General features: G+C 41.1%; 1 protein-coding gene across 3 annotated transcripts in view; it reads left to right on the top strand.

The window, feature by feature from the left end:
- Positions 1 to 13,098, top strand: part of Ptpn4 (protein tyrosine phosphatase non-receptor type 4) — a 183,348-nt gene that overhangs the window by 59,704 nt on the left and 110,546 nt on the right. For all 3 annotated transcript variants that reach the window (XM_036202734.1, XM_036202731.1, XM_036202732.1), the window contains one exon: positions 8,304 to 8,411. In XM_036202734.1, the coding sequence (XP_036058627.1) occupies positions 8,304 to 8,411 (108 nt within the window). The remainder of the gene's footprint in view (positions 1 to 8,303; positions 8,412 to 13,098) is intronic.

Genomic DNA, 13,098 nt, shown 5'->3' with positions numbered 1-13,098 from the left:
TCCTTTAAAAAGTAATGTTACCTAATTTGTCCGGACTATACAGATATTGAAGTAACAATAGAAAACAATTCTAGTATGTATTTATACTTTTTTCAAATTTACATTCAACATTTATACATTTTACATATTTACAAGTAGCATGAACATCACTATACATATTTACACTTTTTATGTACTTATATTCAAAAGGAAACTCTATACAACTATTTTTGAAACTTATGCAAATATTTAGAAAGAATATATTAATAGCACCCTACATATTTACAACTAACATGGATACCACTATACTTACTTATACTTTTTACAAACATATTCAAAAGGAAACTCTATAGAACTATTTTACAAATTTTAGCAAATATCTAGAAGAATCTTTTAACAGAACTGACTTACATTCAAAAGCAAACTCTACAGGACTATTTTAAAAACTTTAGCAAACATCTAGGAGAGATCTCTTAACTGAACTATTATATTATCTTTCAACAAGACAGAGGGTTCACAAATCATGAATAATTACCATACTGAGCTGCTGTAAAGCTCTTAGAAAAAAACTTCCTGTGCAACTTTTAGGCCTGAGGAGGAGTGTCATTGGAGCTGATGTTCCTCTGTTGCACACTCCTCACCAAACTAACCAGCCAGCAAGCTTCTGAGGATACAATTTCCCCTTTTTAATTTTTTAAAGCTGCTTAAGATGCCATGATCCCAGTGTTTCTCTCTTTCATTTTAAGCACAACCCAAAGGGTTTTTTGTTTTGTTTTGTTTTTTTGTTTTTAATCTGCCTGTAAGTTTTTTCCATACCTAAAGCAGTTTCCCAGTGTATGGAACACTGTCCCTTGCTTTCTTAAGGGTTTCAAAATGATTTGAGAAGCATCATTAGCGTCTAAATTGCCCCCTGACAGGCATTACCTGTTTCTTGTGTTGGGGAACTAAAGGTAAGCTTTATAGCAGTGCTTGGGAGAAAAGCAATGTTTTGAGTTGAAAAAGCAGAGTTTTTTGAGCAGCGTTTGAAAGTTTTTGTCCCAGTCTATCTGCTTTTTCTCCGGGTCTGCTTGCCTAAGCTGCTTCACTTTTACAAACTACATTTCCCAAGCTGCCTTTTGGGGCCAGGTGCGACCAATGGCAGCTGTTACATTCCCAGTTCCTGTTTACACGATCCGTGTTTGTACTGAAATGAATATTTTGCTTTTTTGCATGGGAGATTTTTGAGTAAAAATTAAGCTTTTCACCAGGCACTCTCCCCTGAGTGGGCAGGCACTTGGACAGGTGCTTTGATGCCAGAAGCAAAAACACCTCAGGGCTGGCTCCCACCTTTCTGGGTCAGTGAAAGAAGATGAAAGTACTGAAAATAAAAGTTTTTTTTCACCCCCACCCCTAAACAAAAAGTAGCTTTAGCCTAGTGGTGGTGATGCACGCCTTTAATCCCGGCACTTGGGAGGCAGAGCCAGACAGATCTCTGTGAGTTCCAGGCCAGCCTAGTCTATACAGAGTGGTTTCCAGAAAGGCACAAAGCTGCACAGAGAAACCCTGTCTCAAAAAAGGGGAAAAAAAGTTTTTTCAGCCTTTTCAGAGAGATTCCCTCCAGGATAGATTTTGTCTTGTCCTGGCTTATCTCCTCCCACAGATACAGAGTCCCTGCTCAGGCTCTGCTAACTGCTTTCTCTTATGGGGGTAAGAGCTTGTGTCCCCGTTTCTGTATGGTAAAATATTGTTTCTGCTTCTCCCATGCTGCCAGTGCAGCTAGGAACTTGGACCCTGTTTATTTTTTCCTCTGCAGGGAGGATTCCATAGCCTCCAAGCTTCTTCAATGCCAGCAGCCCCTCACTGGGTCCCATGCTGCCTCTGCTGTGGCTCCACCCTGGGGGCAGGCTGCCTCTGCTCAGTGGAATACGGGCATAGGCTCTGGCCAAAGGGCATTCTGGCTGCTGTTTTTCTAATACAGGCTTGAAGGGGAGATAGTACTAGCAGAGAGGATTTGCTATGTTTCAAGAGGGGTTTTTTGTTTCTTCTAGGGTAATTACAGGTGATTGTCCCATTCTGATAGATGTTATTTCCAGGTAAATTAATTTTTTTCCTTACAGAAAGAGAAAAATCTGAAATGGAAAGACCTGAAGAGCTTTTAGGGCTTTTGCTTTTGCTTTTCTTTTCTTTTCTTTTTGTTTGTTTTTTGAGACAGGGTTTCTCCACGTAGCTTTGGTGCCTGACCTTGTCGCGCCCGCCTCGACCAGCAAGGAAGACGCGACACCGGGATCCTTCTCATCACAGTTTATTCAGACCTTTGATTAGTTACATTGTGTCTCTCTCGCTGGGGCAAGCCTCTCCCAGCACCTAAGTAGGGCTGGGCTGCCAACCCCAAGCAGCCACGTGGGCACTGTCCACAGCTTCACGCATATGCCAGCAGCACACGAATCCAGCCACAGCCAAATAAGGAGCTGTTTACCATAAAGAGTGTTTGCCATCGGGAAGGCAGAGGGTAGAAGCCAGAGCCATCTTTAGTGTGCGGCTACACGCGGCTCTCTACAGTTTCCCCTTTTGTTTTACAAAGCAACAGGCAAGAGTAGAGGTCTGATCTCTGCTAAAATGGAACATGTACTAATGTTTGTCCAGGCGTCGTCCACCCAGAGAACACTAGACCCGTCCGATACCCTTTTCACAGAGGTGGGAGTTAGGGTACCAACCCACATGCAATCAGACTTGCTCTTCTTGAGGTCAGCGTATCATAACCTCAAGTGCAGTGCACAGGCCTCGCATCCTGTGCCTAAATATCTTTTAAAGTAGCCAACCAGGCTTGGGGGGACTGCCCTGCACCAATGGCCATAAAGGCTTGGACAATCATGGCTGCATGGCGACACTGTGAGATCCTAATGCGACAAATGCACCACAAGCATACTAGGGAGGTGAGCACCAGTAAACCTACTAGGGCTCCTATTCCCGCCCACTCCTTCATGTGGCCCATGGCTGTAGCAATCCAGGAAGACAATCCCTCCACCAGTCCGGTATCCACTCGAGTCGAATTCACCGTGACAATAGCCACTCTCAGCTGGTCCATCAGGTTATCGAACTCTCCAGTCCAATTGCCTAAAAGATAACTAGACAACTTTTTAGATAAATCTGCAGCATGACAATTGGAAGCATCCAAATTCAAAAAATTCAGAGTAAATAATGCAAGAGAAAGTCTGTCCTTAGGGGTACGGCCATAGCCTATTCCCCCTTTTTGTTTTTGAAGCAATTCCTTCAAGGAGCGATGAGCACGCTCCACAATGCCTTGACCTTGTGGATTATATGGTAGGCCATGTACAAGTTGCACATTCATCTGTTGACAGAAGGAAGCGAACTTCTGTCCGGTATATGCAGGACCATTGTCTGTCTTTAATTGTTGAGGCTTACCCCATGTTGCCCAAGCTTCTAAGCAATGAGTAATAACATGAGAGGCTTTTTCTCCTGTCATTGGGGTGGCATGAATGATTCCAGAACAGGTATCAACAGATACATGTACATATTTGACACGTCCAAATTCAGAGATGTGTGTAACATCCATTTGCCTTATTTTTAGGGGGAGCAAACCATGAGGGTTAACTCCTAAGCTAGAAGGATGATGAAAAATGACACATTGGGAACAATCTAGTACCACCTTTCGTGCATCCGCACGTGAGATAGAAAACTTTTGTTGTAATGTCCTTGCATTAACATGAAATTCTTTATGGAAAGCATGTGCTCGTTGTATGGCAGAAGCCACAAACATCCATTCCTGTCTAGTACACTGATCCACTATATCATTGCCTTTAGCCAATGGCCCTGGCAGACTGGTATGTGCACGGATGTGTTGCACAAAAAAGGGATTTTTACGTTGCCAGATCAGTTTCTGTAATTGTCCAAACAATGAGCTAACCGAGCTAGAAGATTTGATGGGCCCTGCACATTCAAGGCTTTTCAAAGCATTAACAACATAACTAGAATCTGACACTAAATTAAATGCAAATGGACAAGCCTTGAAAACTTCAAGAACTATTGAAAGCTCCACCTGTTGAGGTGCACCTGGCAAGAATTGATGCTTTACAGGTTCATTAGAATCCACCATATAAGCACCACAGCCTGTCTTAGACCCATCTGTAAATATAACATTTCCTGGAATGGGCTTTGAAGCAGTTACTTTAGGGAAAACTACAGGATGTTCTTTAAAGAAAGTTAATAGTGGATGTTTAGGATAATGGCAATCTATGTGTCCTGGATAGGTATAACGCAGTATTGCCCAATCATCTATGGCAGTACATAATACCTTGACTTGAGTAGAATCATAAGGAACAACTAGCGTTTGTGGTGATGTCCCAAAATATTGTAAACACTGCTGAATACCCTGTTGCGCAAGTAATGCCACTGCAACAGGATAATACTCAATTGATTTTGCAGGTGAGATTTTAGTATAAATCCATAACAAGGGTCCTTTCTGCCATAAAATTCCCGTAGGTTGTAATTGGGTAGGCAGAATGCACAGGGTAATATCATTATTATTTTGCACTCTTTGAAGAAAAACTCTTTGTAGTCTATCTTCTAATTTTGTTAAGGCTTCTCGGGCTGCATTGGTTAATTGCCTTGGTGAATCCAAGGCTGCATCTCTAATTAAAATATCATATAATGGTTTTAACTCATAATTGGCCATTCCTAAACTTCCTCTTATCCAATTTATATCTCCTAATAATTTTTGAAAATCATTCAGTGTGCAAAGATGATCCTTCCTTAACTCTACCTTTTGTGGCATGATATGATGATTAGTTATTTTGGAGCCAAGATAATTGACAACTTTGCTCTGTTGCACCTTCTCAGGGGCAATACAGAGTCCCTTTTGCTTTAGCAGTTCTACAAGTGAGCTATATGCTTCTTGAAGAATGCTCTCTTCTTTAGCTGCTAACAGTATATCATCCATATAATGGAGGCATTTCAAGCCTGGAAAACGTACTCTCAAAGGTTCTAAAGCAGTTGCTACAAATAATTGACACATTGTAGGACTATTGGCCATGCCTTGTGGCAATACAACCCACTGATATCTTTTATCAGGTTCCTCATGATTAGTGGACGGTAAAGTGAAAGTGAATCTCTTACTGTCTTTGCTATTCAGTGGAATGGAAAAGAAGCAGTCCTTAATATCTACCACAATAATAGGCCAATTTTCAGGCAAGGCTGACAGCAATGGAAGACCATGCTGTACAGGTCCCATAATTCTCATTTGTTCATTTATAGCTCTAAGATCATGTAACAATCTCCATTTTCCTGATTTCTTCTTGATGACAAATATGGGTGTATTCCAGGGAGAAAGAGAGGGTTTAATATGCCCTTTCTCTAATTGCTCTTTCACTAATTGATATGCAGCATGTAATTTCTCAGAGGAGAGTGGCCACTGAGGAACCCAAACTGGCTCCTCTGTTACCCAGGTTATGGGAATGCCCTCCTCAGCGGCCCCTAGGAAAAACCCAACCCTTGTTTGGGTTTCCTAGGTACTGTTTGTATTGGCTCCTTTTTGCCTTGCAAAAATTTTCCCAGGCCAAAATCAGGATGACACCCCATGTTTTTCATAATATTTTTAGATTCTTTGGAGTATTCATTACTTAACTGAAAGCCCATGGATTTCATAAGATCCCTCCCCCAGAGGGACACTGGAAGCTCAAGGACGTAGGGTTGCATAACGCCAGAGTGACCTTCGGAATCTTGCCAATTTAACAAATTTGCACTAACATTTGGAACACTGGCATAACCCAGTCCCTGCAATGTTTGTGAGGAAGCCTGTATAGGCCAACCTCAAGGCCAATCTTTGCTAGCTATGATACTGCTATCTGCACCTGCAATCCAAATCTAGGTCTCTTCCCAATTTCTCCCAGGAAGGCACTGTGAGGCTTCCTGAAATTGCAAACCAAGGAACAATTACATCACACTGTTGCAAAAATCGTTCTAAGGTGCGTTTTTTTATTTTCAGTTTCTTAGAGAGAAGCAGCTCGTTAAGAGCCAAAAAAATTGGGTGCGAGGAGGAGGCGCCCATGTTAGTATACTTTTTTTTTTCTTTTCTCAATTTGAGAAGTTTCTCGGAGGTTTCTCAGAGCCTTTGCAGAATTGCTCCAGCCCTCCTGGCTCCTGCTTGTTTTGTTTTACCTGCTGGTTTGTTTTACCCGCGGGTTTTGTTATGCAAATTACCCGTCTGCTGTAGTCGCAGAACAGATTCCACCTGTTGACTTTGTTATTTTAATTACCCGTCCGCTCTAGTCCCGGCCCAATTGAATTATCCGTCCGCTCTAGTCGCGGCTCTGCTATCCCGCTCTCCCTTCTACAGGTGAGCGTTACCCGCTTTTGTCGCGGATCCCCAGTTTTTTCTGAGGACTTACCGGTATACCGCCTGACTGTAAATGAGTTCTGAATCCGGAGAGAGCCGTGGTAATTGTCCCCGTAGGAGGCCACCACTTGTCGCGCCCGCCTCGACCAGCAAGGAAGACGCAACACCGGGATCCTTCTCATCACAGTTTATTCAGACCTTTGATTAGTTACATTGTGTCTCTCTCGCTGGGGCAAGCCTCTCCCAGCACCTAAGTAGGGCTGGGCTGCCAACCCCAAGCAGCCACGTGGGCACTGTCCACAGGTTCACGCATATGCCAGCAACACACGAATCCAGCCATAGCCAAATAAGGAGCTGTTTACCATAAAGAGTGTTTGCCATCTGGAAGGCAGAGGGTAGAAGCCAGAGCCATCTTTAGGGTGCGGCTACACGCGGCTCTCTACATGACCTGGATCTTGCTCTGTAGACCAGGCTGGCCTCAAACTCACAGAGATCTATCTGGCTCTGCCTCCTGAGCACTAGGATTAAAGGCATGTGCCACCACTGCCTGGCATTGTTTTGTTTTGTCTTTTAGATACAGATTATTAAATGTTTCCTAAAAAATTAGTTTCCCAAACTTGGCTTCATGGCCAAGAGGAAGCTGAGTCTGATGGTGCAATATTATCATACACTGTCAGCAGAGTGAATGGTTTTATTTCATTTGCATCCGCCTCAGGGAAAATTCTTCCCTGATACTCAAGGCTTGCATCTAAGCTGTCCACAGGCCAAAAGCTTCCACAGGAATCTTTTTCTGCCTGTTTTCTTTAATAGTGTTTCCTTCATGACTATATTTCTTTCCCAGAAGTCTGTGTTTATAGTCCTATTGTTGGAAAAATTAAGGATATAGCTCCTCTGTCTTGTTATCTATCTTACCCTAAGTTTTTTTTTACATTATGTTCTACCTTACCCTAAATTTCTTCTTATCCAATATTCCTATACCTAATCCTATATTTTTACTTTTTATAGCTAGAAATTGAGAGAGAGAGAGAGAGAGAGAGAGAGAGAGAAAACCTAAACAGAGAGAGAGAGAGAGATATTCACTGAAGCCTCACTTTTTCACTTTGGCATTTCTTTCAGCTGCCTTACTTTATCTATACTCCCCAAAATAGAATACCTTGTCTTCATTATACAAGAAAACTGGACATGCCCACTGCTTCCTAAGGGATCCCCAACCCCCCTTTTGCCAAGTCCCTGGTCCCTGTTCCTGGTGCCATCTTTTGGGGCCTCCTTTCACTTTTTCCCAAGGGTACTTGTGAGGAGGGAGGCATGAGAAATATTTAGATAGAACCATAGAGGGGAGAGAAACAGAAACACAGGATAGCCTCAAGAGGGCCTGGATCAGTATCTACTGACCCCTTCTGTCTCTTCTAAAGGCTTTTTATTGGAATGTCAAGGGGTGGAGCAAAAGACCTCCCCCTAGCATAGCCAAGGGCAGACAGACCCTTTCCAATCACCTGAAAGCCACACATGTGGTCAAGCAGTCCTTTAATGTAGCCCTGCTGGGTAAAACAAGGTCAGATCTCACTAGGAAACCTTTGTGGGCCTCCACAGTTATTGTGGCAACTATATAAAATAACAAAAACACCATGATAATAGCCTACAGGAGCCATTTTCAATCCAAAGTTTTTCATCTTCGTATTTATTATTTTTTCTATTATCAGTTTCCCTTAAAAGGTATTTACATGTGAAGCTTTATTCTCAACTAAATTGTTGCTATATTAACAATGGCCATTGTAGTAAAAAAGGAGAAAAAGTTATGCAAGGTTAAAAAACAAAGTACATGGTGTGGTAGTGCACATCTTTAATCCTAACACTTGAGAGGAGGCAGAGGCAGGTGAATCTCTGTGATTTCATGGCCAGCCAGGACTTCTTAGTGAGACCCTATTTCACAGGGAAAGGGGGGGAAAATAATGTACAACCTATTAAAGATGGTTTCATATTATTTTTCTTGCAGAAACATGATCAGGGGCAAGTTCTGTTGGATATAGTCTTCAAGCATCTTGATTTGACTGAGCGAGACTATTTTGGTTTACAGTTGGCTGATGATTCCACAGATAACCCAGTAAGTTCAAGCAGTTGCCTTTCATTTCCTTGTAGTTTTTCTCTATGTTCATAATATAAAGTCCTTTCTTATTTAATGAGTTTTAACATCTTTAATTGAATAATTAGACTCAATTCCTTTGCCGTTATACTTGTTGTTTTAACACATCTGAGTCTATTCCTTTTTGATATTTATAACTATAAGTCAACTTGTAAGTATAATATTAATTTTATTGTGTCTCAGAGAACTAAAAAGTAAGACTAAGTCCTCTTGATCTAAAGAGAGAAAAACCTTTAGATCAACATCTCTCGACCTGTGGGACATGATCTCTTTGACAAGCTTCTATCTCCAAAAGTATTTATATTAAGATTCAAAACAGCCTGGTGGTGGTGGCGCATGCCTTTAATCCCAGCATTTGGGAGGCAGAAGCAGGCGGATCTCTGTGAGTTCGAGGCCAGCCTGGGCTACCAAGTGAGTTCCAGAAAAGGCGCAAAGCTACACAGAGACCCTGTCTTGAAAAAACAAAAAAACAAAAAAAAAGTTTCAAAGCAGTAGCAAAATTACAGTTATGAAGTAGCAACGAAAATAACTTTATGGCTGTGGGTCACCACAGCATGAGGAACTGTATTAACAGGTTGCAGCATTGAATAGGTTGAGAACCACTGCTTTAGATGTATATACATTTACTAAAATGAAATTGGAGTTGTTCAGTGATATTTTAGATGTTCATGGATATTCTATCAAAAGTTTTAATTTCTTACTGTAAATTGTTGAGTTAAGAATATTTTATAAGGACACTTCTTACACAAGATACTCCATTTCAAAGCTGTACAAATCCTCAATCTTAAGCTCCTTAGGTTTCTACCTCCTTTTTAGTACTCCTGGTCATTGTTCTTCTGGTTAGAAACATTGGGTCAGAGAAACAGAGGATAAGACATGGTGAATCATAGAGATGCTTTCTTTGACAATTAAGTATTATAAACTGCACTAAAGAAATATACCTATTATGAACATAGATGAAAGATATACTAACACATCTTAGCTGCATTCTTTGTTATTGTATTGTGGTTAGACTGTGACAGACTTAACAAAAATCCTTTTGATTAATGTAGTGGAGTTCTGTTTTTTTTTTTCTTTCTTTCTCTGTTCAAACAGAAAGTGTTTGTTATGTAGCGCACATTGGCCTCATAATCAGTCCTCAGCCTCCCAGTGTAGAGATACAGGTGTGCACTACCACACCAGGTCAAGAGGAGTATATTTTGAAAGAACTACTTGTACTATTTAGAAAATTTGTAGATTGAAGACAAGAGTTCTCTGAGTCAGTGTTTTACTATTATTCTATTTATGGAGCTGGGAAGCTGGCTCAGCTAGCTTACTCCTCTTGCAGAGGATCTGGATTTAGTTTCCAGCACCAGTTCTCCAACCTCCTGTAACTCTAGTTCTAGGGGATCTGGTGTCCTTTTCTGGCCTGTATGGGTTCCTGCACACATAATATACAAACTCAGGTGGGCAAACACAAAAATACATAAATAAATTCCAAATTACATTATAGGGCTGTTTTAATAGAATGGTTATAGAATTTTAAATCCTAAAAGTGGCTTTGGATATTTTCCATCATAACACTCATATTTTTAGAAGTTATTATTGGACTCTATGGAGTTACAGCCTGAGCTACTTCTGACACTAGTAAAACCAGGAATTTGGTTCTCCTAATTCCCTGTGCTCATTTATTACATGGAACTGTTATTTCTGCTACTGAACTCTATGTTTAAATGTTGAGAAAGAGCTATCTAATGCCAGAATCTTTCCAAGGAAGACACTTAAGAGTTCAGTTCTTATATTGTCCCACTATTAATTGGTGCGTGTGTGTTGCATGCATGCGAATGTGTGGGTGTGCAGGACAGAACAGGAGATGTCTTTCTCATTATCTACTTTGTTTTAAGATAGGATTTCTCACTGAACTGGAAGCTTACTGTTTAGGCTAGGCTGGCTTACCACAAGCTTTCAGGATTGACCTGTCTCCATCCTCTTCATGGGTTACAGGCAGAAGCTGCCAGGCCTAACTTTTGTGTCCTCATGTTTGCACAGCAAGCACTCTTAACCCCTGAGCCATCTCCCCACCCTTCTGATTATCAATGTGAAGTTACCCTGAGGTTTTAAGGATGATTTATATATTAAAAGAAAGGGATTCCATTCTTTAAAGTGAAAGGAATAAAGAGTAATATTTATGAAGCTTGTATTGTGGTTAGTCAACTTTTTTACATAATATCTCTTTTAGTTTTTACTATGATTTTAAAGAATCATTAAATTTTTAAGTGAAAAATAAATACTTACAAGCCAGGCAGTGGAGGTGCACACCTTTAATCCCAGCACTTAGGCAAAGGCAGGTGGATCTCTGTTAGTTCAAGGCTAGCCTGGTCTTCAGAGCTAGTTATAGGACAGCCAGAGCTACAGAGAGAACCCCTGTCTCGAAAACCCTAAATACATACATACATACATACATACATACATACATACATACATACTACCTTATTCCTTTGTATAAACCCGAGTACCCAATTAATTATGTCATAATATTGTATCTTTATAAGCTCTTATTCTAGTAATTTGTTTCATTATTCCTAGTGTGCCCTTTTATTTTTTTTCCTGCCCAGTCTTTATTCTTTTGTTTGTTCCTCATTTTTTGGTTCATTATTGCATGGCGAGGGATCACTAGGACAGTGCTGAATAGCAGTGATAAGGAGGTAACCTTGTCTTCCTCCCCATCTGAAGAAAGTATTGAATATTTCATTATCAATTATACTGTGAGCCCTAGATGCTTTTTTTAAAAACTAAATATGCATAATTGAAGCACCATTTATATAGAATAAAATTTAGTATCTATTTATCATGAAAAACCATAAGAAACTGTACTCTTTTACTCTGAAAAAGAATATTTGCTAAACACTGGCTGATATGCATTAAGAAACTGAAAGGTTACTATATATCCACTGGAATCACTGAATTAAATATTCCTAGTCAGCCTGCTGGTGCAGATAAGAATTTCAAGGTGGTGCACTCAGCTACTTGAGAAACTGAGTTAGGTCATAGCTTCAGGGACCTACAGGGATACTGAAAGAGTTCAAGGCCAACCTCGATGAGATCCTATTTCAATATAAAAGAATAGAAAGGCTTGGGAATATAGTTCAGTGGTAATGCACTTGCCTAGCACATATAAAGCCTTCGGTTCAATCTCCAAAACTACAGCATAGACAGATTGATGATTAATGATGGTTCTTCTTTTTTTTAATTTTTTTATATTCATTTTACATGCCAACCACAGATCCCCCTCTCATCCCTCCTCTTGCTCCTTTCCCCCCAGCCTCTCTCCCCTCGACCCACCTCCATCCTCTCCTCCAAAAGGGTAAGGCCTCTCATTGGGAGTCAGCAGAGCCTGGTACATTTAGTTGAGGAAAGAACACCCCTCCCCCCATCAAGGCCGAGCAAGGCGTCTCATCATAGGTAATGGGCTCCAAAAAGCCAGCTCATGGACCAGGTAGGTATAGATCCTTATCCCACTTCCAGGGACCCCTTAAACAGACCAAGCTACACAACTGTCTCCCGTATACAGGGAGCCTAGTCTAGGCCCATACAGATTCCACAGCTGCTGGTCTAAAGTTCGTGAATTCCTATGAGCTTGGCTCAGTTGTCTCTATAGATTTCCCCATCATGATCTTGACACCCCTTGCTCATATAATCCCCCTTGCTTCTTTTCAACTGGACTCCTGGAGCATGGCCTGGTGCTTCATTGTGGATCTCTGCATCTGCTTCCATCAGTTACTGGATGAAGGCTCTATGATGACAGTTAGGGTATTCACCAATCTAATTACCAGGGTAGGCCATGTCAAGAACCCTCTCCACTATTGCTAGTAGTCTAATCTGGGGTCGTCTTTGTGCATTCCTGGGAATTTCCTAGTACCCTTTACCCCATAATGTCTCCCTCTATCCAGATATCCTTTCCTTGCTCTCCTACTCTTTTCCTCCCCAGCTGGATCATCCCATTCCCTCATGTTCTCATCTCTCATCTCCTCCCCTATATTACCTCCCCTCATCCCCAGCTTACTCATGGAGATCTCATCTGTTTCTCCTTCCCAAGGTTAGCCATGCATTCCTCTTAGGGTCCTCCTTGTTTCCTAGCTTCTCTGGAGCTGTGACTTGTAGTCTGGTTATCCTTTGTTTTACATGGAGTATCTATCCACTTATGTCTTTCTGAGTCTGGGTTACCTCAGTCAGGATGATATTTTCGAGTTCCATCCATTTGCCTGCAAATTTCATCATGTCATTGTTTTTTACAGCTGAGTTATATACTCCATTGTGTAATATGTACCACATTTTCTTTATCCATTCTTCAGTTGAGGGGCATCTAGGTTTTTTCCAGGTTCTGGTTATTACGAATAATGCTGCTATGAAAATAGTTGAGCCAAGTGTCCTTATGGTATGATTGAGCATCCCTTGGGTGCTCAAGAGTGATATCATTGTGTCTTGAGGTAGATTGATTTCCAATTTTCTGAGAAGTTGCCATACTGATTTCCAAAGTGGCTATACAAGTTTGCACTCCCACCAACAGTGGAGGAGTATTCCTGGTGCTCCACATCCTTTCCAACATATACTGTCATCGGTGTTTTTAATTTTAGCCATTCTGACAAGTGTAAGATGCTATCTCAGAGTC

The sequence above is a fragment of the Onychomys torridus genome, chromosome 11 (genome assembly GCF_903995425.1).
Source record: "Onychomys torridus chromosome 11, mOncTor1.1, whole genome shotgun sequence".
In the NCBI taxonomy this organism is placed as follows: Eukaryota; Metazoa; Chordata; class Mammalia; order Rodentia; family Cricetidae; genus Onychomys; species Onychomys torridus.
This window is presented reverse-complemented; position numbering and strand designations above follow the sequence as displayed.